At 36.0% G+C, this 27,102-nt stretch overlaps 2 protein-coding genes across 12 annotated transcripts; both read right to left on the bottom strand.

Moving 5' to 3' along the window:
- Positions 1–878: 878 nt before the first annotated feature.
- Positions 879–13,946, bottom strand: LOC147515439 (uncharacterized). Of its 8 annotated transcripts, XM_086587547.1 has the most exons (17): positions 13,588–13,945; positions 13,454–13,487; positions 6,332–6,426; positions 5,855–6,248; positions 5,699–5,783; positions 5,517–5,605; positions 5,302–5,382; positions 5,104–5,216; positions 4,472–4,556; positions 3,922–4,023; positions 3,506–3,830; positions 3,172–3,388; positions 2,920–3,075; positions 1,672–2,020; positions 1,504–1,584; positions 1,354–1,413; positions 879–1,244 (listed from the first exon to the last, which is right to left on the bottom strand). In XM_086587547.1, the coding sequence occupies exons 11-17, from the start codon at positions 3,529–3,531 to the stop codon at positions 1,069–1,071; spliced, it is 1,065 nt and encodes a 354-aa protein (XP_086443673.1). In that variant the 5' UTR covers positions 3,532–3,830; positions 3,922–4,023; positions 4,472–4,556; positions 5,104–5,216; positions 5,302–5,382; positions 5,517–5,605; positions 5,699–5,783; positions 5,855–6,248; positions 6,332–6,426; positions 13,454–13,487; positions 13,588–13,945; the 3' UTR covers positions 879–1,068. The 8 variants fall into 8 exon arrangements, with proteins under 8 accessions (XP_086443673.1, XP_086443687.1, XP_086443692.1 ...); XM_086587561.1 differs by lacking the exons at positions 5,855–6,248; positions 6,332–6,426 and having other exon boundaries at positions 3,506–3,625; positions 3,792–3,830; positions 13,588–13,946; XM_086587566.1 differs by lacking the exons at positions 5,855–6,248; positions 6,332–6,426 and having other exon boundaries at positions 3,172–3,379; positions 3,506–3,625; positions 3,792–3,830; positions 13,588–13,946.
- Positions 13,947–15,374: 1,428 nt separating this feature from the next.
- LOC147515438 (uncharacterized) lies at positions 15,375–25,335 on the bottom strand. 4 transcript variants are annotated; one of them, XM_086587519.1, is made up of 12 exons: positions 25,185–25,335; positions 25,044–25,085; positions 22,423–22,463; positions 17,649–17,734; positions 17,328–17,560; positions 17,005–17,208; positions 16,774–16,866; positions 16,568–16,672; positions 16,390–16,463; positions 16,127–16,313; positions 15,966–16,039; positions 15,375–15,858 (listed from the first exon to the last, which is right to left on the bottom strand). In XM_086587519.1, the coding sequence occupies exons 4-9, from the start codon at positions 17,716–17,718 to the stop codon at positions 16,401–16,403; spliced, it is 768 nt and encodes a 255-aa protein (XP_086443645.1). In that variant the 5' UTR covers positions 17,719–17,734; positions 22,423–22,463; positions 25,044–25,085; positions 25,185–25,335; the 3' UTR covers positions 15,375–15,858; positions 15,966–16,039; positions 16,127–16,313; positions 16,390–16,400. The 4 variants fall into 4 exon arrangements, with proteins under 4 accessions (XP_086443645.1, XP_086443660.1, XP_086443636.1 ...); XM_086587534.1 differs by lacking the exon at positions 22,423–22,463 and having other exon boundaries at positions 16,118–16,313; positions 25,185–25,334; XM_086587510.1 differs by lacking the exon at positions 22,423–22,463 and having other exon boundaries at positions 25,185–25,334.
- Between the last annotated feature and the right edge of the window lie 1,767 nt (positions 25,336–27,102).

Here is a 27,102-nt window from a genome sequence, read left to right as displayed (position 1 = left end):
ATTTCCGAGTTCGGAGTTTAATCGTAGTCATCCCTTATTGTTATTTTTTTCATTTATTTATCTAGCTAAACAAGTGTGTTGAAATTCAAAATGCCTAAGACATTACTAATCACACAGCAAAATTAGAATTCGAATAGAATTACTAGAAAATTATTGTGTTCTTATGTACGAGTTTTTAGCCTTTAGCAATGCTTCATACGGGTCCATCCCCTGGAGCATGTGGTAGTGAAAATTTCATGAAAACACGAGCAGTTCAAAGTGCTCCCAATAAACAGGAAAATAATAGAACTGGCTACCATAATTTTCAAGCATAACCAAGCAAATAAAATGAGTTCATTGAATTGGCATCAGTTACACCATCCACCACTACCACTTGTCCCAAAAAAAAAAACTACAATGCCAAACTGTGAATTTTTACTTCTTCCCAGCAATGTTCCCATGACCTCTTCACCCCTGCAGACTTCCCAAATCCCAATCGGCAATCGTGGCCAAACTAGTCATCTATGAATATACAAGAAGAAGACAAAAAACAACAAGCGCTGATACTGAAGTTAGCAAGCCAAATGAAAAACAACTACGGTGATGTGTGAAGTGTGAACGCGCGCTCCCATGAAGTCAGTCCATAAGGTTGTCAAAGCACATCTACTAATTTTCTGCGGAGCAACAGCTCAGTCTAAGAGGTGGTCAAAGCATATCTACTAATTTTCTGCATAGCAACTACTCATTACTTCAAATCTTTCACTGCTTCACACGTAGAACAAATTTCTATTTCTTTTCCTCTTAATGCCTAAATGTGCTGAGTACCATAATCCATTTACTGGCATAGATATACATACTATTTCATTTTGATAAATAAGTCAGCAATGGAATACACAAAATAGAAAAGAGAACAATAATCCATTGCCAAATATATATTTACAGATAGTCAAGTCTAAAAAGCAGTAAGTAGCATCTCATACATTTTTTTGCGGGGGATGTTGGAACCAGTCACACAAACCTGGAGACTAGGCACCCACGCCCGAAAAACAAAAAAACAGGAAAAAAAAAGTCGACATCATAAGTCATCAACTACGCAATGACTAAACTAAGCTTATCTTGAGGAACTTTCAGAAAAGCCATTGGCCAAGTGACAAAGCCATGAACTCCAACTTCTCCAAGTGTGCTAGCAAAGTCATTTGGGAAAAACACATTGACATTCTGCATGCACTGTGGTGAAAATGTTCTCAACCGGACTCGCAGAATTACTTGCATAACCAATTGTTGTAAATTCCAACTCGTAAGCATCAATGATAATAATTATTTGGGGAATTCAATTTTTTGATACATATATGTATTTAAACAATTCCAGATTACCATTACGTATTTCCGGCTCGGCATGGGAACTACCACTCGCAATGCCTCCTTCAACATTCTCTACACATCAATTCAAATATGTATTTATTTATTTACACTAAAGAGTACATCATTAATTCGATAAGACTATACATAACAACCTAAACTTACCACAAGAAGCAGGCAGTGTTGTAGTCAGAGGCATATTTTCATCTAGAGACAATCGCACATCAGGAGGCATAGTGAAACAACCTGCAAAACAAGCATATTAGTAACACAAACATATTTACTAGATATTTAAATTTATATGATGTTGTCTTTCATCTTCATTTGCTTCACCTGTATCACTGACGGTATGACTTTTGTTGAGGTCTGCTTCAGATGGGGCATTGACTGGTTCGAATACTACTCCTGTGTCATCAATGCTGTCTTCACTTTCATAAGTTGGTGCTAAAAAAGGATCAGACTCACTACTCATGTCATTGGAGCCCTCCTGAACACCACTCGCAGTCACACCACTCGTAGTCTCATCGCAATGCCTATTTTCACTTACATCAGCATCACTCCAAGCTTCACCAGCTCTTACTATTTCTGAATGCACGTCGAGCAAATCTTGTGAGATTACTTGCGCAGTGATACTCTTGAAGAAAGGCACAAGCAATTGAGAAAGGCGGAAAGAGCGTTTCCTCTGCACCAAAACACCAAAACAAATGCAATTTTAGGTTCAAAAGATATACATGGATAAGTATCCACATAACAAAGGTTAAAGTTACTAGCAAGAAGAAGTTTTAAGGGAAATCTCATCATATCATAATCAATCTACTTTCTAAAAGCATGCATTCTAAACAAATGTCGTTAAGAACGTACATTCTAAGCAAACATAATTCTAAACAAAAATATAGTAAACACCCGGAATGAATCCATGACATATTAACCTCTTTAGTCAACTTAGCCCTCAGCAATGCCTCGCGAGGATGCCACGGTCTAATCTACGTGACACTGTGGCTCCTATACCACTCCAAGTAAGCTACATTACTTTCCTCGGTGAACTCTGCTTCTTCCTCGCCAGTACAGTCAGACGTACACCATTTATCATAATCTGCGCATATTTCTTTGGATAGCTTCTCGAATTTAGGATTATCTCTCCACCTAGGAGGTGGTTACGGTATGTACGTGTTGCTTCTGCCCAAATTGCCTCATGCATCTTTCTGGCATATATCTCTCTAGAATGTCAAAGTATATAAGCCATGTCGATATGGGTTTCGTATATGAAGCGTTCAAAGCAAACTAGAGAGCATTCACCCAAACCTCCCATGGCTGCTATATTATCTAAAATAGCAAACATCATACCAAGAATAGTATATATACTTCTTTGACATTCACATTCACACATAAATAAGTAGTGATCAACTCCAAACAACCTAATTGCATTCACATTCACACAAATAAAAAGTGATCAACTCCTAACAACCTAATTGCACTGGTTTTTACTACGTGGCTAATTTGTTTATGCATGACAAATATCAAGTATAAATGCATATCACTAATACCTAAATATCTACTTAAGACAACAACCACACGACAAACCTGATCCACACGTAGTATGTCCATCTTTGCACTTAGATGGCCATACGTGAGCTTTGAAGGTCTATATTTGACATGTTTCCACAGACAAGCAGCTGGGAATTTAACTAAAGCAGGACACCTTGGTTGACACATACGAATCCTTTTGTAAAACCATGCCTAGAAGCAAACATCCACAATTACAATCCAATATATAGTTACTTAATAAAGAATTGTCCATAAAAGAATTTGAAGCTACAGTGTTACAATACTTACCAACAATAGAGTTGAAGAACCACAAACGTTCAAAACAAAACTATAGGTACTTTTGCGGCCATTGTTCTTTTCTTTATGACTAAGTGAGGCCCATATGAGTGACCTGAATAGGAACGCAAGCACAGCAGTACCCAAGCATGCGAGGCATAATTCTTCGTATCGACAAGGAATAGTAGATACTTCGTATGCACGTGATAACGTCCTGGCTCTGAAAACACTGTGCTTCCAATGAGGAATAACAAAATGCAATCACGCGTTGTGCTTCGCTAACACCAACTCGTGAACGTTGAAAGGTAGTTTGCAACCAACACAATTTAACTGATTTTCCTCTTACCTCTTGGGCCCAAATATTTCTGACATGCTTTATGAGCATTCAATTTTGAGTTGCCCACAATTGGTTTCCCAATTACATTTAAGCCTAGAATATAGGCTACATCCTCCAGTGTAATTGTTGCTTCAAAAGTTGGAAAGTGGAATGAATTAGTCTCTGGTCGCCAACGGTTAACCAAAGCAGATATCAAGTCCCGGTCTCCTTGGAAATGGTATATTTTTCTCAGGTGCTTGAAGCCCAAACCCACGACCATTTTCTTTTGGGCATTAGACAATATCCAATTATTTACCTTTTGATTGTGCTCATGTGTACAGACCACTGGTTGAACCTGTTAGTCATTTAGACAAATTATTGAATGTTAATTAATAAAAGAAAATTGAAAACTTATAATTAATAAATAGTTGAAGATAGCTAGTTACCTCTCTTTCTTTCCTTCTATGAGCAAAGACGATATATGATCATCTTGTAAGTATAAAAGCTTCATAATTTGTAATCTCTCCATGCAGCAGTGTGTGTAGGAACTAGATTTAGAGGAAAGTTAGAGCCGAAATAATTAAACTAGAACAATTCATACAAGAGATAAGAGATTAAACAAATTGATGAATAAGGATTGAATATCTTAAGATAAGGTAGTTAAAATTAATGAAGGGAAAATAATAGTGGTACTCCTGATTTCGTTACTTTTAGTACCAAAAGGTGGTGATCTTAACTCCATTTCAGTACAAGCAAGGCAAAACAACAAACAGACACTCAACCATCAACAAAGAACCATGCAATTGATAAGAAATAAGTAAATATTTGTTTACTAGGCAATCCACATACTAATTTATATAACCGTGCGCATGAATAAAAGCTTATATATAGCTTGATACTGACAATATGCAAGGCAAGGACTGAATACGCTAGAACAACTTAAAAATCAGCACATTTTTTTCTTCTTTAACAACAAACAATTAAAGAGTTTCTTACCAAGTCAGCAAGCAACTCTAGCTAGTATTGCTATTACACCCTCCACTAAATCCTTCAAGCAATTATTCTCTTCTCTTACTATTCACTGCAACAAAATACCCAATTTAAGTTATAAACAACATATCATAATCCAATGAAATTAACTACTAAAACAATCTAATCTAAACTAACTAATCCAAAGACAAAATTGTTCTAATCTTTCGATTCCACAAGATAGAATAAAGTCGATTAGGAGTTCAAGAAATGATTGTGTCACCCAAGAGAGAGAGAGATGGCACTTTTTTAGTAGTTGGGAGAGATAAACTTAGGGCTTATCTTAGATCATTGAGAGAGGGAGCATTTGTTTCAGGGCTTTGTTCCTTGTTTCGGTTGTTGGGGTTCTTGCAGGGGAAAAAAATGACGAGCCAAACGAAATAATGATATTTGCGCCCTACAGTGTTTTAGGTGGTTTTTAGGACACGATTCAATTCAATTTTTTTGGTATGAGCGCCAACAACGAAAAAACAAGACCGCCCAAAAACTTGCGGCAAATTTGGGTCATATATCAACCAGACTCATATCATCAACCCACGAAATATCAATCTTTATCGTCGATTTATCCCGTTCAGTGGGGATTACATTGTTATCCTTACCGCCAGAGATATTATTAGCCGATGTTGACAGAATCCATCACAACTACAGTGCAATTCTTTTGGTCAATAACATATAACCACCAATGATGATCTTTCAATATCAGTATGTACCACTGCACAATAACAATCAAATTAGTTCCCATGGTTCAAACCCAACCAACATTATAGAACGTATGATTCATGACAAAATCATCTTACTCTCCGATATTGTCTTATGTCTGAATCTAAATTCATTGCTTTTGTGGCAGCAGCAAGCTTCAATGGGTCAGTGCTCCATTCCTACTAAACATAATTGGAACTCGTAAACAATGATGGATGCATAGAATGTCTTTTGTATGAAATTCTCCTAGTTATTGATTCACAGTTTCATAATTTAACTTATGGTTTGGAACATAAAAGATTCAGCTTGATACCTTCATATTTGTGTTCATGAGCGCTGAATAATAGTAGTGCTTATTGGTAAACTTTTTGTTGTGCATTCAGATAGGCGCACCAAATAAACCTGAGCTACAACAAATAACATATTAGTAACGTCTTATATTTGATAAACAATAATAAATTTATGAAATCAAACACCACGTTGATAGTAGCATACGTGCAGCGACAGTTCACTGGTTCCTAACAAGCATTTAAACGTAGATCGGGACTTGTGCCACATAGGAAAGTTTGCAATGAAATCCCTGTGACAAGAAAGAATAGCATTAATTGGTGGATGAGGTAACTAAATAACATGTAGGCAATTCAATGAGACCGTTTATCCGGGTTTGGCAGTAGCTGAAAATATCCAGCGGAAGACTTTTCTTCGTCAGTTGTTAGCAGCCAGTGAGATTCTAGCCACTTTGGATCTATATCCGTATATGGCATGTCTTCAATGTCACGCTTAACTACAAACTACAATGCAACTCAAATTATACACTAATTGCAGCGTATACACTAATTGAAGGATATGGTTTTATATTCTAGTTGAAGTTAACTTATTCACTTTGGGGATGACTAGAGAAGAGAATAGAACCTTGCCTTTTTTTTTAAAAGTAGTGTATGAAATCTTCTTCATTGTAGGAAGACAAATCGGCTATATATATTGGATCCTCCACAACGTTTCCCTTCTTCGGGTTTTGTCCATTTCAACTAACATATTGTTCAATCTATTCAGACCAATAAAAAGCGCATCAACATCTTCCATTGCGACACATATAGCTAGTGTGTGTGTACGTTTAATATCCCTCACCTCAACCAGTACAATGCTTAACTCCCTCTTCAGAGAGTTAATAGCGTCACATATATTGTAGAACTCATTCAGTGGCACTTTGCATTTTTCTGAATCTGGGATTTTCGTATATAAAACAACATAAAACACAAGGCCATTGTTTATAAGACATAAAAAATAAAGAACTAGCAAAGAAACACTTTTATGAAAAACAAAAAACAGTAAACGACCTCTATCATGATACATACAAATAAAAATGCAAGGGCTATAGTGGTTTTTTTTTCAGGAGCAAATATCGAAATAAATGAGTTAATCTCAAAAAGTTAAGATTTACCATCACTCAATTCCTTTACTACTAAAAAATTTCAAAACTAATAACCACAAAAAAAATCCACCAAAAACTACTTTTTTCATCTTCTCAAATCAAACCAAAAAGAACATATCATTCGATTAGTACATCTCCTACTTAAAGCCAAGACCAATGACAACTATAGTCTGTCAACACCTCTAGAAGTAATTAACAACAAAAAACATCTATTTACAGCACCCTACATATTATGTATTATGCAAAACACTAATAGAGGAAATATCTCAAACGTTCTAGAAGAAGAGACTGCTCAGCAACAATTAACAACTCAGCAGAGTCAGTTATAACAATATAACAAAATCCTATAACAACCTAACCGTTTGTAACAAAAGTTAGTGTAACTAACTCACCTAACCTCATGTATTAATACTACACTAGTTCTCTGTATTTGTTAATGAATAAAATTCTATTTTTCACTTTTCTAGTTTTGAGTTCAATCCTTTTTAAACACTCTAATACCAAAGCAGACAAAACGACCTCTATCATGATAAACAAAAACACAAATTTTATGCAATAACCTTAACTACTGCCACGAAAACAAAGAGGACATTTTTATGCTTGGGCGGATCTGAACAAAGGCATACCATTGTGCACCATATTAATCTGTTGTAGACCAATACACATTCATCCTTATATAAAACACTCTTAAACCCAAACTATACAATTTTCAACTATATTGAGAGTGAAAAATACAAACTTTATAAAAAGTAGCACCTTTGAATATATGGTTATGTTTTGTAAAATGAGCTAACATCAAACTTCACTATACGAACAAGAACAAAGTTAAAGAACCTACTCATCCTCTTCACCATCTTTGCCAACTTATTTTCCGAAATCAAATGCAAAACCTCACAAAATGGATTTTTAAGAGACTAACAGTTGTTAGTTGGCACAAATCTCGAGAAGGTTCTAACAAAATCTTGGTGCTGCCCATGCTTTGTATGAACGAAGTGACCTGCATATAAACGTGCGAAGAGATATTTGGTGCGTGTGGTTTTTTTTAAGAGTCGGGATCCCCTAAAACTAGCCACTTGATAATTGTTTTAACTTCCCACCTATCTACTTTCACAGCCGTGCCTTTGCATTTGATTTCCCACTTATCCCCTAATATCTCTTGTGTGAATCCAATCTAAAATTGACCCGCTAGCTTAGCGGGTTACCTGTTCGGTAACCCGTTAAATAAGTCGGATTGGGTTTGGGTTTGACAAACTCAACACAATTAGTAATTGGTGTTAGATTTTGGTTTGCTCACGATCTCCTAACATGTGATTTGAATATGACACAACACGAACCCAACCGAACACAACCCATTGCCACCCCAAATAGGGACTGATTTTTTTTTTCATTGTCCAAATTGATTTAGGCGGTATTAAACAAAACAAATTTCAATGTGTCACTCAAAATTTAAATATTTAAGGCTAAATTAAAATTATTAAAATTACTTAATTAAATACGTGTATTTTCCACATGGACATCAATAATGAAATGAGGTGCCCAATAAAATTTTGAAATTTCACGAAATTTTTCAACAAGAAAAATTTGGGATGACTATAATATGTCACAAGAAATGGCATACCCGAACAATATTGTCATAGGATTTGGCATCGTACCATTTCTCCTAATCTTTTTTGGATGAGTATAGTAGGTCAGAAGAAATGACATACCCAAACAATATCATATGGATTTGGCATTGTGCCATTTCTACTGATATTTTGTGGTTGAGTATAGTATGTTAGAAGAAATGACTTACACGAACAATGTCATATGGATTTAACATTGTACCATTTCTACTAATCTTTTGGAGGAGCAATAGTATTTGGCTTTAGGATCCAGTTGGGTTTTTACTCTTGGCTAAACCTAGTATGCACAGGGTGCATGGGTGCGCCTTTACTTTTTACTCTTGTTCTAAAATCAACTAAATGCTTCTTAGGGCTACTTGTACAATGTTTTATGGACATTGAAATGAACCAGTTGCAGACAAACAACACATGCAGGAACACACTTGTGTAGACAAACTAAGAAGACAAACAACAAGGCACCTGCAAACATTGAAACGAAACATAAACCAAAGGAAACAGAGCCTAACAACATAACCAACAATAAACCTAAACCTAACACCACCAATCAGTCCTTTTAGCACACACCAGTACTCCTTAGCATAGTACAAAATATCAGGATATGACAAAATATCGACCTCTGATTTATGGATATGTATCGTGGATATATTCCCTTGTGTGGGGATATATTATATTGGGGCATCTGCAAATATCGTAAATATATCGAGATATATCGATAAATATCGACAAATATCCACATACTGTGTGGTTATTTCTGTCTGCAAATATCGTAGATATATCGCGATATATTGACAAATATCAATAAATATCTACAAATCAACTATATTTTCTTTGAAAATGGTCATTATAAAGGTTGAATTTGATCCGTCCTTACAAGTGTGAATAATGGAGAAGATTGTGATGGGTCGAGTTTTGACTAAGCTCGCTTTGGGACAAGCTGCCTACGTATCAAGTTTTCGTGATAAACTTGAATCAAGTCAGACGTAGTTCCTCTCCTCTATTTTATAGGTAAGTACCCAATGCTTCCCCCCTTTCCTCCGTCAGCTCAAGTCTCTGTCTTGATGAGAATAAATGAGCTTTTAGACAGTGTATTCATGAGCGCAACTAATGCTTACGGCTTTAACTAACACAGCTACGTTGAACGTTATTGTCCGTTGCGTGCATATGCTAGGTTGTCACTTTGTTCTGGACGAGGTGTTATGCTGTAACGATCTGTCATGAGTCATGGAGATTGTCACCTCGTTCTAGACAAAGTGTTATGTTGTAACGATCTTCCATGAGTTTTCATGATTCATGTTAGACACGTGCATAATATATATAAATATATTATTCTCTCACAGTCGTACTTTTAATATAAATTACTCTCTAATACTAAAAAATACACCTCAGAATTCCTACATATTACATTGACTTTTCATTCTTTAACAATGAATCTTAAATTTTTTTTCTACATATTACAATACTTGTTGCACTTGCACTAAGCATTCAATCATCTATTAGATCTTCAGTTGTGACTGAATCCATGATGAGAGCGTGAAAGCCTGCAACCCTGATGTCCATAGATGCCTCGCCTATAAAGTCTATCCAACACTTTCACGTCTTCAGGAGACGACCAACACAACTCCAATCCACTTCATCAATTGTCAATAGGACGTGTTCAATTACATCACTTGCCAAAATCATGCTCCCACTAGTATCCTCCCCATCAATGTCATAAACCACATCCATCATCTTGATCAGGCAATCTACAACATATTGCAGCCTTTTGGTTGAAACCAGGATTTTACATCTTTTAATGGAGATTGTTATTTGAAACAATAGGGAAAGCATAAATAAAACAGAATAGAATGGTCTTGGTTCATCCTCACCCTTGATGGAAAGAAGGTACTCGAGAAGATCCAGAGCCTTTAACATGTAGGCAAAGGGTGACTCCGCCAAATACTTCCCAACAAACAACACTGAATCAAGATCCTCTCATTTTCTATGATCATGATCTTTTGGCTTTTGCAAGAACTCTAGAACCTTACCCATCGTCTCGTTTGGACCATTGACCATCATTATTCCCATGTTTTTATCAATATAACTCTCATTGATTTCAGAGACGTTTTCTGCTGAAACTGATTTCATCATCTTTTCTTATGATGATTCATTCACATATGAATCTTCAGCATAGATGTGCGCACACAAGAACAACTAGCCCTAGCATTTCCAGAGAGATAAGGGATAAGAGATAACAGAACGAAGTTAACAATAAAACAATAAAACAGTCACTGAATACCAAAGACACGTGGCATCTACAATTATTACAAAACTCAGAACGTGATACAGACCAACTAAGCAAAACCCAAACTACACAGAGACAGAAAAATCCAACAAAATTTCGACAGAATTTCCTCTGTATTTTCGACATTTCATAAACTTAAATCCTGTCATAACTTGGAAATCCAATAAAACTACACCCAACTACTAAAAGATATACTGATTTGTAGAACCGGCTACTTAACCATCTCGACTAGTGCCAGTTAAGTCAAGTAACCAACCCTCGAATCAAATATCAACAAATTCAAGCCAACTACTTCAACAGGTGGTAACATATTAATTACATCTACTGTATATGCGTTAGAATCTTAGAGATGTATGATTAAAGGCTTATGATACAAACTGAAGATAGATCCTGAATTCTAATTTCAATGAAGACAAGTTCGGCATAGAATTTACTCATTACATGTCAAGATCTAGAAAGTATCATTAGCTCTACTAATTCAAAGATGTAATGAGTAATGAGCAAAACTTCTGTCAAAGCAAGAAATGTTGATTGTCAGAGAGTTGATTGAATATAACTAATAGAAGGTGTGACAACAAATCAACTTGAATGGAAGGAACAACTTGGTTCAGCTCACCTCAGGGCTCAAAGTAGAGGAATAAAATTTCAAAATTGTGACGACTTTCTACTTATGCTGATTTCCACAATTCCAAACGCATATGAAATGATAAACTAGCTAGATTAAGAATTGAAAAAAGCAAGTCAAATAAGTGAATAACAATGTGAGCTGGAAAGGCAAATCTTTCAAGACAAGCTATAGATTTTAAAAAACAAACCTATAGATTTCAAGACAGCTATTCTTAGAAGTTAAAATAAGGTTGATAAGCTAATAGAATCCTTAAGGTGAGCAACAAGATCCCTCTATTTTTGTTTGGTAGCATAAGGTGAGCAATAATCCAAAATTGAAATGAAATTATGCTTGTACATTTTTTAAAGCAAGCAACACGCAAACCAAGAGTAATCACTGATTAGAAGCCTATCACCGAAAATTCCCATTTTTTTCAATGTATACTTTGATTTTAAAAACAAAAACTTGGAAATTATCCACACAAATAATGCTTTAAACACTCCATCAATAATAGAAGAAGTGTTCAATCTTAAAACATACATAGCATGATACATTACAATCAACCCCTACAAGTAGTAATACAAGTAAATTGACTTAATAAAGTCGAAATTTCTTACAATGATGAATACCTTGAGTTCTGAGAATTAGATTTGAAACAATTAATCTACTGAACCAGAAACCATATGATCAAATAAAGTAATTGATTGATACAAGAATGTCTTTCTGATTTTCTACATGTTAGACATGGAATTATTCTCATCCAAAGTTTGCTGGCGTAATGACATTAAGCCATTCATGCTGACCTTCTCGTCAAGGATGAAACCAATGAAGTGTGACTGTAGACCGCACCCCTAATAATTTAAAAAAAAAAATCACACACTGGTAAGTAGCTAAATTTTTTTAGAACAATTTCACCATTGCATCACCAAACTAAGATTCCTGGCTCTGTCCTTGCTTCTAGGTTCAGTATTGCTTACATATCTCCATGTCTGTCATCATTTCTAGTAGCAATATCTACAACCGCATTAACAACACATTTGTGGTGTCACTGTTCTCAACTATACATCGCTTCCAAGTCCTTCTGGGAAAAGGTACCCCATATACTTAATTACAAATATCTAATTACATATACTTTTCATCAATGTAAACAGAGTTTTCACACCACAAAAAACTTAAACAGAAAAAACAGAAGAAGAAAAGATTGAGATCTTTTCCACACTTCCTAAAAATAAACCCAAAAAGTACTTATGCTCTAGTTGGTCGACTTTGCTAAGCTAGTGCATATTCGATCTAGTAAACAAATGAACAGTCTTGTCTGGACGATGGGGTACTATATTTTATGCACTTTAAAAGTACACAACTATACAAGTTGGATCCGAAGAATTCCAAATAGTTTGTGAAGAATAGATATACATACAAACTGAATAAATTGGAATTGAGATAGCAAACCTGTGAATCTGAGATGGGTTATGATCAATTTCTTCCATGATGAAAAATTATTTTCAGAAAGAGTCTACTCTCCACTCCCATGAAGAGAAAAATGAAAAAAACAAGAGCAGCTAGTGATGGTGCTGAATTCGTTTGCAATTATTTTGGCAAGCGCGTGGGAGAGGGTAGGAGTAGGGCGTGGGAGAGGATAGAAAGATACTGTTCTCGTGTTCTCGCGTCGGTTTGCAATCGACTCAACCCTTTCTTTCAAATCACAATACACCCACTGTATCGTTGAAATATCGCGATATATCTACAAATATCGTTGATATTTGTATTTGTATTTATCTAATTACATATCGCGATATTTCAATGTCCATCTCTGATTTATCGATAAATATCGCGATATTTTGTACTATGCTCCTTAGAGCCCTAAAACCAGTAGTCTTTGCTAAGCTCATCTAACAATTGATAATGATAGAATCCAATAGACACTAACAAGAAAAGAGAGAATCCTAGTACTGTTTAAGGTTTCTTTTCTTGGCTTAATTTATTAATGGGGCTTTTATTAATTCACCCCCCTATAAATAATTTGATTATCTCTAATTCTTTCTCTTTTTTGAAACACACATTGTAGTGGTATGCTGTGGTGACAGAGGGTCACCAGTAGCATAAACAAGACAAAAGCAAAGATACTACACGTGACTTATTCAATAGCAAAGGGAAAAAAAATTCAGAAAAAAGAGATATCGCTTCTAGGTTAATCCGCTAATTTCAAAATTAGATAACATCAAATTATTTGGGCGATCTACTGATTCTTGCTTCCGCCCAATCGAATTAAATTATAACCTAATAAAAATGTTTCAAAAAATGAGTATACCTTGTTATTTTGAGAGGACAAATCATTATAACTCCTGCAAAACAATATCATAGCAAACATAAGTAAATAAAATTCAAATAACTATAATTATAATAAGTTGAAAAATATCATTAATGTTTTGAACCTATATTTACCTTGGAAAAAGATACCCTTTCGTTTTTTCTTCCTTTTCTTCATTACTCCTTACTCTCTAATCTCTGTCTTTTTACAAATCAATCAAAAGTGGGAACCAAAGACTTAAGTCTGTTTTTTGTATAGACTCTGTTTTTTGTAGCCCACTTCTTTGTTTTGCTATCGAAGCCCCGAACCAACTACGGTATTTAATGTACACCAATTCATTCAACTAATTTAAGCCATTTCCCCATACGCCATAGTCCCCGACACAGAAGTCTCTGTTGACTTGGAAGAAATAGGTTTGACGGAAATTGGACCCCATGTTGCAGTAAGTAATTTAGATCCTGAACGTGAGGACCCCATACCATTCTATTTTATTAGATGAACTGGCTAATCTGTCAGTCCTATGGCCACGCTTACTACTACAATAGATATTATTAGAGCACATTAGCAAATATATATTTTGGATATATTTGTTATTAAGCAAATAAGTTTGTGTTGAAGAAAGATGTCACAGTACTTTTAGTTCACATCCCTATTTATATATAAACTTAAGAAAGAAATAGCAATAAAACTATTGAGTCCGTTATATGAACTCCACCAGCAAAAGTGGATTTATAAGATGAGTTGAGAGTTGTTTTTGGTGAAAATAGTTTTCTCATAATAGAGAATTTTCATACTAAAAATCAGCCCAAACGAAATTGTTTAACTTTGTCAAAAGTTATTTTAAAATTTGAAAAATACAGACGGTTAGATAATTTTATAACACCATAAACAAATTTTAATGCGTCTAGACATTTTCAAATGTGTTGATTTGTTCTAAGGATGATATATGTTGTGAGAAGAACATCTATACCAAAAATCAGTTTCTAATTCATTCTTTTTCATGATGGAATTTCTTTAGAGTTCATATAAGTGGAGTTCATATTACGAGACAGGTTATCCTCCTTTTTATTGTTAGGATTAACCAGAATTACCTCCACTAGATGAGCCAATTAATATTTAGCCCCCTACTAAGTCCGAAATTAGACCCTAATTTCCCAGCTAGGGGTTTAATCGTAGTCATCACTTATTGTTATATTTTCATTTATTTATCTAGCTAAACAAGTGTGTTGAAATTCAAAATGCCTAAGACATCACTAATCACACAGCGAAAATAGAATTCGAATAGACTAACTAGAAAATTATTGTGTTCTTATGTACGAGTTTTAGCCTTCAGCAAAGCTTCATACTGGTCCATCCCCTGGAGCATGTGGTAGTGGAAATTTCATGAAAACATACGAGTAGTTCAATGTGCTCCCAATAAACATGAAAATAATAGAACCGGCTACCATAATTTTCAAGCATAACCAAGCAAATAAAATGAGTTCATTGAATTAACATCAGTTACACCATCCACCACTACCACTTGTCCCAAAAAAAAAAAAAAAAAAAACACTACACTGCCAAACTGTGAATTTTTACTTCCTGTCACTGAAGTTAGCAAGCCAAATGAAACACCACTACGGTGATGTATAAAGTGTGAACGCATGCTCCCATGACGCCAGTCCATAAGGTTGTCAAAGCATATCTACTAATTTTCTGCCGAGCAACAGCTCAGTCCAAAAGGTGGTCAAAGCATATCTACTAATTTTCTGCAGAGCAACAACTCATTACTTCAAATCTTTCACTGCTTCACACGTAGAACAAATTCCTATTTCTTTTCTTCTTAATGCCTAAATGTACTGAGCACCATAATCCATTTACTGACATAGATAGACATACTAATTCATTTTGATAAATAAGTCAGCAATGGAATACACAAAAATGAAAAGAGAACAATAATCCATTGCCAAATAACATATTTACAGATAGTCAAGTCCAAAAAGCCGTAGGCAGCATCTAATACATTTTTTTTTGGGGGATGCTGGAACCAGTCACACAAACCTGGGGGCTAGGCACCCACGCCTGAAAAGCAAAAAAACAGGAAAAATAAAAGTATAGACATCATAAGTCATCAACTACGCAATGACTAAACTAAACTTATCTTGAGGAACTTTCAGAAAAGCCGTTGGCCAAGTGACAAATACATGAACTCCATCTTCTCCAAGTGAGCTAGCAAAGTCATTTGGGAAAAACACATTGACATTGTTGTCAACCACTTCAGTCACAAGAATTTTGAAAACTCCCTCTCCCATAGTTGTATTATGGACAACAGTTTTCGGGTCCACTGCAACAATCTCCCCGCTACCAACCTTCAAGCCCCCCACAATATGCAAATCCCTCGTCTTGTTGACACATAAATAATCCATCTGCATTTTCAATTACCATGCTTTCATTTTAATGATAATGCAAGCTTAGTATACTACATACTTACAAGTAAACATACTATATAACACAACGAATGAGAATAATATACCTGACTAGGCTGACGTAATGAAACTCCAGCTGTAGGTGTATTTGAAAAAGGTAACTGTGTGTTTGGGATGTGAGCTGAATGTACATAAACCATAAATTAGAAACAAGGAAAAACCATAAACAACAACACTCCAAATTTCAAAACTCCCCTACCAGCAGTACCTGTGATGTCCCTATCAACCATCTGCAACTCCTTTTCTAACTTATCCAGCATTGAATTTGTATTACTGTTTTAACCTCTCAACACCTCATGTTTCCTCAAAAGCAAATAAGTTTTTTTCACCATCGTAGTACTACTGATTCCAGCACCCATACCTCTCATACGTCCACTTTTGTCTTTCCCAAGCGTCTGTAAAATGATCCAATTCAAACATAAGAAAGATGGAAAATTGAATAAAGGCTTTGTACCAATGTGTATAACTTGCCTGCGTCAATGTCAATGCGTCATACTCAAAATGTTGGACGAAGGATCAGAAGTTACAATGCCTTGAATTTTTTCCTGTTACATTTTAATACGTTAGTAATATGCCAATTGACATGATTTATAAACTTCCAATTGCCTGAATAATAGAAGTACTAATTGGTTTTGCAAATTACACTTACAACAATCTCCGGACACTGTATGGTTTTATCCTTCTTTGTATGGGCACGAATGTATACCTCAGCCCTCCCAACCTCTAAATCAGACTTCAGCTTCCTTTCCTCTGCCTTTATATGTTTATAAGAGTACCAATACAGCTCAAAACGATAACCAAAAAATCAAATTATGTCCTTTATAAACACAGCCCAATTATAACAATTGTACTCACAATGAGATGGCATGTCACAGCCATGCTCCTCCTTCCCAGTGTATTTGGTGCTCTCAGTTTTGAACGATTAGTTATGTTCCGTTTGCTTGAAGCCTGCAGTAATCAAACAAAGAATTCAAGAAACTAATAATCCAATAGAAATTTGAAAATTAGTTCAAATACAGACCTGCACAGAATTAACTACTGGATATCTGTACTAGCAATGGATCTAGATAGTTTATTACTACATACCTGATACCTCGCACTCCTTGTGTACTCGACAAACCATAACCACTGCTCCGTATTCACAAAAGGAGGTGGTGGCACAGCTCTAACTGATGCCAAATTTTTACCCTTAATATGGTTCTTGTGCAAGTTATGCTTGTGATTCCTCCAAGCTTGACTCATTTTTTCTTGGAGGTACTCAGCTAAATCATCATCATAATCAAAGTTGTCCTAAAATCATTACAAAAGAAAAAACAATGATTAGTACATACTGTATAGTCTTAAAGCCAAAACAAAAACAAAAAAAAATCGTATTTTAACTTAAACAATGAATGAAGTTAAACATATACCTGCAAAACATTGTTTTTAAAACCATCCGACACTACACGGAAGTTCAGATGTGTTATGGGAATATACTTCCTATTGTTCACTCCTATGGCAGTACTAAATGCCTTGCCGTCCAGATCTATCCCATTAGGATGTCCTAACTCATTAGTAATGACTTTTCGTTTTCTCCCATCTAGTAATACTGTAGGGCCTTTCGACGGTCCTCTCTTGGTAGAAGACACTGCAGGCGTGCCTCCTACATGTTCAATAAGATTACTCACTTTATACGCTAGAAAACAAGGATGTAACCAAATATATTGTAAGCCATAAACTCTATACATTACCATCAATGGCATGGTCATCTAAATCAGCACCTTGTGAGTGATCACCATCTTGTGGGTTAAGAGAATCCATGGTTGTCTAATTTTCGCTACAAATATGAAAAATTCATATTAGATTGACAAACATTCTGATCAACCAAAAGACTAAAACTTAAAACAGTAAAAACACCCATACCAAATTGAAAGCCTTGATTATGATAAGAAAGTGATAGGATTTGAAGCATATTTATAACCATCAAGACTTTGGGGGTTGTTGGGGGGAAAACCAATTTGCACGACCATTGTAGTGGGGGGTTTTGGGGGTATGTCTATTCTAGCTTCATCTCTATCGAAGTGCCATTCTTTGGCATCATGCCAATTTATCATGGCCTGCCAAACTTCGCTCCACTTTCTCTTTTTAGAAACGTCCAAATGAGTTATCATGTCTATGTCTTTGGGGAAACAATGAACGTACTTCAGATATCTTGAAGAGCGCCGACGCCAGAACCCGAAATCTCAAAGAATGAATTATCCCGAAATCTCAAAGAATAAAAAATTGGTCAAAAGAATAAAAAATTAATCAAAAGTCAAATGAAGTCAAACTATACATATCGGATATATCGGCGGAAAATGCTATATATATCACCTTGAAAATGGGTCAATATTCAGCACCAATATATCCATATCGGGATATTGGTATTTTAAAAATTGAGATATATATATTGCCGATCAGTCGACATTTTCGACCTTGCTTAATAAAGAGTAATTTGTGCGTATATGCTTGCATGGTCAACGAGTCCAGTTACTCAGGACAATATATATTTTATATAAATCCTTACGGGCTTTTTCTTATTTTATTTTTTATTTTTGTATCAAAACCCGAGCTTGAACATACTTAAAAGCACAACTAAAACACAAGCCGACAATGGCTTGGCAAACTACCCAAGCTACTCAGCTTCAACTAGTATTAGCTCGTTCTATGGTTCTACCTAGGTTTTATTGCAACCATGAGTTGTGCTTGAACGTACAAAAGATGCGAGCTGCTTAGCTCGTTCTATATATACTAATTAAAGATCCGATCTTGGGATTAATTTTGCAAGACGTACTTCTACTCATACTTACTTGATTGACTACTATTGCAACTCACTACTTAGATAAAGTTAGTTTGCTTAAAATAGCGCGGGCGTGTCTCGATGTAAATCAACGATGGTTATTTAGTATGTCTGTCTGTTTAATAGGTCACATTTTAATTTTTAATTTTTTTTTTGGATTGGCAAGCCAGTTTTAAATGAGATCAGTAATGTACTCTTTGATGTTGGCTGTGTTCGAGCCCTAGACTTTTGGTATCATCACCACCAAAAGATTTTACCAACTTTCCTAGTTGGCATATACCTGCTTAAATAGGTCACATATATTAGTAGGCATTCCTATAATTTTCATTTTTACTTCATATTTGAAGGACCAAGCACTACCTATACAATAGTTTTAAATTGTAATTAGTTTGAATAGTTAGTCAGAATGACTGATTGTCCTACATATGAATATATGATAATATTAATCAATTCTCAAGATTGAATTAGGACTGTGCTTCAAGAAATTTCTTTGTAGATTCAACTACATCAGTACCTTTGGGAGTGCTCGAGTGTTTTCTTTTTTCGTGTGTTGATATGATAATATTTTGAAAGGTTAGACACATGCATTTGTACTCAATATTGAACAAATATATTTTTATTAAATAAAAATTTGAAAATGTTGAACTGTAAATAGAATCAAGTTGATTTGCGTAAGATTTTTGTTACAGCAATGAGCCATTAGTATTTGCAACAGCTAAAGTACATCAAGCAAACTTTAAAAAACTGTCGAAAATTGTAATGCGACAATTTTTATTACTGACATCTTTGAGGCAATATAATTCGCGACGGGAAATGAATGTAAAAAAACTGTAACAAAAATTTTTAACAATATTAAAAACTTTGCGACGCTGTTTTACTAGTCCTTACAGCCGTGAACCGTTGGTAACTAGCGACAGTCATAACTATCAAGAAAGCTCTACTTTGGCCGTTGGGGAAAGTCGATTTTTTGGTAGTGCGTCCAGTACATATTGTCAACTGACTCAATCCCAAAAGCATCAGCCCCCACAATTGAATCCTCTTATAAAAGTGTAATTGTAAGAGAATAAGAACTATCCCGTTGACATAGAGAAATCTGGAAGAGAACTCACTCGCTTCATGGATCGGCGACGGTTACGTTTGATATAACGGAAGAGACAAAGGCCTCTGGTACAATATAGCCTTCTTGCTTTTACCCTGGTCTTCCTTTGAGCTATGCCTTTCCTTTCCATTGCAGACTCTGATAAGACCCAAATGTCTGCTGAACCTATTGGACCAAAGTGCTCCCCAATGTACCTGCAAAGTCTGGTTTGCTCTGTCCATGATGGTCATTTTTCTCTTCTTTTGGGTAGTAATGTTTGGATTTGGATCCAAACTAAAGGGCCTATCCTGAAGGACACTTGGGTTTGTGCTTCGGGGCTCCAAAACTGGCGTAAGGACCACTTCTGGAACAGAAGTTGATTTAATACCAGAACTTGTTAATGCAAGTTCCCCATCACCCTATGGTCAATCACTGGAGGGTCAGATGTTGACGACTCACTAGCTGTATTATTCTCCTATTCCCTCTAGTTGGCAGTCCCGACTTACCTAATTAGAGGATTCAAATTTTTAATTTTGAATTCCTTCCTCAATGTCTCACCAGGTGGCCTACTCAACTCTGGTGTGACATCAGCAAGGTGGTTGTAAGATTTTAGGGACAACTCTCAGATTGAAACTGAGCCACCACAGAAGGGTTGCTGCTTGGTTTGCCATGTTGTCAATTACCCACTCTGGCCACTCTTAAGGTTTCTTCTTCTTCCAAGTCGTCAATCTCGATATCAATCTCCACTCAAACAGGAATTATGTATCCACTTTCTTCCAAGCTGACAATTCTTGGAATGGCACCCAAGTCAGCAATTTTGACTTTTACCTATGTTTTCTTTCCACAAAAGTTCAGGGAACACTCATCTATCTCTATCAAGTTACCACTATCTTTTATGAGGGATTGAACTATTTCTTTAGTTCTGAGATGTAGAATAATGCCTGAAAGAGCCAGCCAGACTTTGCTGGTTTCAAAAAGGAGTTAGAGATACGGCCCATTTCAGGATTCCAGCAATTAAAGATGACTTCCCCTTCTCCAAATCTAAAAGGTGGCATCTTCATCAATCTCTCCACCTCTCTCAGACTGGAGAAAAACCAGAGCTCCTCCGGATTCCGTAACCCAAACATCCACAGTACCAAACACAGTTTTGAGATTACATTTCACCCAACCCCAATTTGGAATCCCATTTTTAGAGCAACATAACACCATTGTCACCCACCATGATGAACGACACCTTTGATTGCACCACCCCTTTACATCTACCAAGACCCCGAGCACACATTGACAACCAATTTGGATTGTTCAAAGAAGAATCTTTTCCCCTTGGTTCAGCTGATGAATCATCTGTGTTTCGAATTTGTCTTGTGTACACTGATCTTGGGCAGTTAAATCGAGCGATTCCAGAAATTTCAACCCAAGATAACCCACCCCTTTATATCCTTGCCAGAAGTAACACACATCACTGCCCTTTTCTTTGATTTATAGTTTTATACCTAGCGCAAACCAGCAAATGAAGGAAATCCACATTACTGTTCTTTTGAATAGTACATATTAGCTTACCTGAGTTGTCCGTATGGCAGATCGGCACCCCATAGCTCAACCTCGAGAACTTTGACAGAGCAGATTCCTTAACCCTCTTCCACCAATAAACAAAAAACCCCCTACTGCCCCTTTCAGTTGAGCTCTAACCCCTCCTCACCAAAAACATACCCCAATCTACTTCAAAGGACTTACCTTCCACCATTAAAAGTTCCCTCTCTGTTAGCACCAACAGTTGTGAGTTGTGACTGGCATTGGCCACTCAGTGTGATACAGCAGTGATTGTGCTAACCTAGAAGTAAGTAGTATGTTCTCTCTGTCTGCTAAGAATCCTACCTCTCCGAAACAATAACAATCTAAGGTATTGTTCTCCTTAAAAGTCACCCTGTAAATTAAGAGTTTCATGAAATCATGGCTTTCCTTAAATAACCATATTAATAGTTAGGGAACATTGGTCTTAAAATCCTTATAATTTCTGGCATTCTTTGTGGAATCAAAGCCAAGGGCATCACCAATGCAGGCCCTGAAAATAGAGGGCCACATCAACCTTTTCAAGGCATTTAAAGGAGTATGGGGGTGAGGTCATCCTCATCTTCACTCCCCCGTTCTATCCTTGGTACGACTATGTTTAGAAGAAATACTATCCACGAGTCATAATCATATTCAAGTAGGAAATATTTTCTTCAATAAGCATTCTCGCTTCAATTTTTATTATAAAGAATTTAAGATTTATTTTGATCCGTAAGAGTGATGTTTTACGAATGGACTGCTTGCTATGCAACCAAGGAATAATTACTTCCAATTGTTCTAAATAATTTCATTACACTTAATTTTGTTTTTGTCAAGATTTTAGAATATCAAAATAAACAATAAAAATCTGTATGTGAAATTAAACCATCTCCACTAAACAATTTGGTAAATATAGGTATTGGATAGGATGTCCAACAAACTCCAAAATACATCTTCAAGTTGATAAAAAAAATAAAAACAAAAAAATGGAAGGCAAATGCATAAAGTCTTCTAAGAAATAAGAATGTTGTACAGTTGTAAACTAAGAAAATGAGTATACCTTATTTCTTTTGAGACGACAAATCATTATAATAGATAGTCCTACAAAATAATATCATAACAAACAAAAAATTCAAATTTCCCTTCTACTTTCTTTACAACGGTTGTATGCTCACATAACCAAAACTGTATTTTCCAAATAAACGATTAATAACAAAAAATGGTAGCATTAGATGAACAACTTAATTTTATGTTAATTAAAGATTTACGTACCAAAAGTAAGAAAGCACAACCAGTAAATGCACCTATATCATCTAAGGAGGAGGTTTCGACTTGATGCATCAGCTGGTCATATGTGAGGCCACAAGTAACTCTTCAGCTTCGCTAAGTCTAGAACACAGTAGATATGGTAGAAGGTCCAATGGTATGTAGGACTAGCAAAAAAAATCATGTCCATCATGTAAAGCACCACCAACCGAGTAGAGTCATCGGGTGTAGTGCTAGCTTAGTTATCCAATGAATTCTCTATACCCCTAAGTATGTGAACTGGTATAACATCTTTGACTCCAAGATGGTATTCTTTGAAGAACCGTGTTTTCCTCAAGTCATCATTCACATCTCATTTGTGTTGAGAAGTTGGTTCTAACTTTGTCTCTGAAATAGGAAGGTCAAACAATAAAACCACATCTTCCACAGATAGCGACATCCATGTTTTCCCAATCCTGAAAGCATGTCTGTTTTTGCAATATGCTACCATTATGATGTATATGAGTTGTGATGATTTCCTTGTGTCCTCTTCTCCAATCTGCTTATTGTAGAAAGCATCATAGAGAATTCTGAAAGGGGTATCTCGAATGGCTTTTAGATATCTTTCCCCCATCTTATTTTTAAGATTTTTTATCAACTGCACCATCGGAACAAAAGAACTTCTAAACTGTGCCCTCCTCCCTTTCCTAGCTGCTTGAGTTGAAGTTTCCCTTTTGTGTTTTTTCAAATTTATAAGAAGTTCCTATAGAATTATAACACATTAATTGTATCAAAGATGTAAGCATACACAGCAAAACTCACAAAACCTTTTAGCTTTAGAAATAACACGAAGATGGGAAGGAAATCCCCCACAAATTTTGATTCATTTTGGCCTTGCCAAGAGCAATGCCAAATAATTGAAGCAACAAAAGACATTGATCAGGTTGACAATGACTTTTTTTGTTTTTTTTACTTTTGACGATGACTTGATGTCAATGTAACCAGTTTCATTAGCCACAACAAGCAATGTTGTTCATTGTCAATTCTGGAAGGAGTATTCCAGCACCAAACCACAACCCTCGCAATGGATAGGTAATGAATATGTATTTGCCTTCAAATCTTAATTCAGTTATTTGTGATCCCAAAGAGAGCACTCTTTATGAACTAGAAATCCCCTAGTTAAGAAATCAGTAGTGGGAGTCACTTCTTGAACACATTGCAACATGAACTACCAAATGTTGGTTCCCACTATAATTTTACCTTAGCAACGCACTTTTACGGTTTTCACATTAATTCGATAAGAAGTCGTGCCCTGATTTCTTAACAGCCACTTTCTATACTTATTGGCCAATCCACTTTAACATGTACGCTAAAGCTGTCGAAATGTTTCTAAAGTTACAGTCACATGGTACTCCTAAAGTCTTTTTGAGAAGTGAAGGTGATTAAATAAATATATTCGGGTTTCTCACCAAGTAAACATAAATAGATAAAGATCAAAGGAAAACTGAATATTGAGAGCTTTCTCGCACCCACTTTATGTTCTGGTCGCTAAGGATCTTACACAGTGGATTTAAGAGCCTAATTTCATCATACCATTCCAGGACCTTATCATACACAGATTTAATCAAACAAACTCCATATCCGTATGAAGCCCAATAATATAAGTACGGTATTGAATTACCACTCTAAGGGATCAATAAAAATTCTATTGACATACTCAACATGCCAACAATTAGCAATGTCCACTTAAGATTCACAGGATCAAGAACCAACAATGAAGAAACAGTCACCAAAACCCAGGAACCGAGCCAGGCATTAATCGATAGGGCATCTCCCACACTCCACAAGATTCCTAAAGAAATAACAGCTTTAATTGCACCACTATTTTCCGTACTCAAAAAGAAGAATTCAACTTATTACCCTGAGTGGACTTGTAGTTTGGACTTGCCAACGAGACTGTCAACTACGATACCTAACACAAGTATGCACTGCATGACATTGAGCCAAGAACCTATCGATATATAGAATATGTAGAGAAATAAAGAACAATATAAGGATCAAGTATGCTAAATAATAGAGATGATGGCCAGGAAGAAGAAATACTAAGAACCCAAGTACAAATATTGCTTGCGTAAGTGTGGATGCCTAGGGCTAAGATACATTATCTTGCTGAGAAGATAAGATGCTGCAATTGCAATATTGTTCAGGATACAAAAACATGATGTCCGGGAGGCCAAACAATAGCCATCCTACGTAAATTATGCAGTTGTTTCAACAATGCTTAGTGTCAAGAAATCATTATAAACGGACGATCCTACAAACTGTTTATTTGGATGGCCGACAAACCATCAATTCAAGTTAAGATGAAAGATAATAAAAATAATAATAATGAAAGGCAGATGCACTGTCAGTTATAAGCTAGAAAAATGAGTGTACCTTGTTTAATTTGAGAGGACAAATCATTATAACCCAACATTCCTACAAATTTATATATCATAAGAAATTAGATTCCAAAAATCTAATACTATAAAATATTCTTCAACTATAAAGTGTCATAAGTTTTGAACATATTTTTACCTGAGAAAAAACCTACTCTTTTGTTTTTTCCTTTTCTTCATTGCTCCTTAGCCTTTAGTCCTTACTCTACTTTCCTTCTAGGGTTCTCTTGTGTAAAATGAAAGAAGAAACGTCACGATTGTACTGGGCCAATTGAAAATAATGGTGACTGTTATTGGGCTTTGGCTTTAGCTAAGTCCATAAATAAAAAAGGGTTTGGACGAGGGCTAGAAATGTATGTACACTTCACTGGTCATCCCAATTCTACGCAAGTAACGCAACTTCAACAAAACGTTGAACGTACAGTTCGAAAAACATTAGAACCCTGCTTAACTAAAGTATTTTCCCAAGGGTATTACTTTGAAATTACCAGTGTTTCAATGTCAACATTTGGTGTCATAGGCATAGACAGTTTTTTTTTTTTTTTTAATAATCACATTGGCAGTAAATCAAAATGAAATTGAACAAAGGGTAGAGAAAACTCCAGATGTTTTAATTTCGAGGAGATGACTAGATGTAAACGGAGGAGTTGATAGTTTTATAAATTGAACAAATGGGGTAAATTCCATTCACTGAAGGTGGGTGACCAAGCCATCCTCTTAATGTCAAGTGTCAACATACATTTCATCCATTTGAGTCCCAAATTTGAGTTTTCAAGCTAGCGAACAGTTCAACACAATAAAAGTCGATTGGTAATTTAAAGGTTTGAGCTCATGAATTTTATAGTAAGTAACACCATGGTTATAACTGTATGAATCTAGTATCGAAAAACAGTAATAAGAAAGGAAGTAAAACTTATCACTGAGGATTGTGCTCGGCACAATTTCCTTAAGACGAAAAACGCCGCCGGTATGGTAGCCGCCACCTCAATCGTCTCCCGGATACAAATGGGATGAGCGTGTCACCACCAATGACCCGACTCTGCGGGAACTCTCGGATACTCGGACCAGGTTTTAATCGAGGAAAATAATGTTGTGTTTTCAGTATTTTCTAAAACAGAGAGACCTTAGTTTTATAGATCCGAAAAAAAGCAACTTCGGGCTATTGCCTTTATTGTTTGACTCGAATCAAGGAAAGATTCTGATTTTTTCAGTTTTGGAAAGAAGACCAAAAACATAAAAACAAGCCCGATTACTTTCGCACCCACGCTGAAGCCCAATTGGGTGGATTTGCACCCCCCTCAAGGCGGCGTGTGGGCACACACCAAGCACTAAGGTTTTCTGGAGCTCCCACCTCCCCGAGCCCCCCAAACCAAGGAGGCCTTTGTGTGCGCGCGAGCACCTCCTTATATCTCTACACACTATCCCCATATAAGGACACAAACCAATATAAACTTAAGAGTCTTAAGTTTAGTAACCAATAATGGGACTAAAGCCCCCACATTAGAGTGTAGTAGATACAAAAGGTCATGGGTTCAAACCCATGAGGACACAAATTCATTCACATTTCCAACAATCCCCACATGAATGGAATTATTAAGAAACGAAGAAAAGAAAAAAAAAAACAAGAATGTCCGGAGTATGAAGAAGTTATGAATGGGGTCAAGGTGTCATACGACTTGAACCTTCGGCTTGGTGTTTGTCTGTCGGGATTACTAGTTGACCCGGTGACCTTAGTCTTGAACTGCTCAACCTATATGTAAGCCTAGTCAACAGTAACACACATAACTTCAAAAATCATCATAGAGTTCCCTCGGTTGTGCTTTCATATAGCCATGAGCTTCCTGGTTTCATGAGTGCTCTAGAGAACAAGCCTATAAGTTCTCATAGGAAACGGCTTTTACTTCCTCACTCATATAGGTGCCTCTATCGAGGGTAATCTTGTATCTTTACACCCCAATGGAAAAACCAGCTATAGAAAGCATTAAGAGTATTCACTCATCCTTTAAATGATACTGAAGGTACTACTACATCATAGGGATGGGTACGAGTTTTCACTC

This window comes from Coptis chinensis, chromosome 2 (genome assembly GCF_015680905.1).
Source record: "Coptis chinensis isolate HL-2020 chromosome 2, ASM1568090v1, whole genome shotgun sequence".
Taxonomy (NCBI): Eukaryota; Viridiplantae; Streptophyta; class Magnoliopsida; order Ranunculales; family Ranunculaceae; genus Coptis; species Coptis chinensis.
The sequence above is the reverse complement of the archived record's forward strand: the minus strand, read 5'-3'. Positions and strand labels throughout refer to the sequence as shown.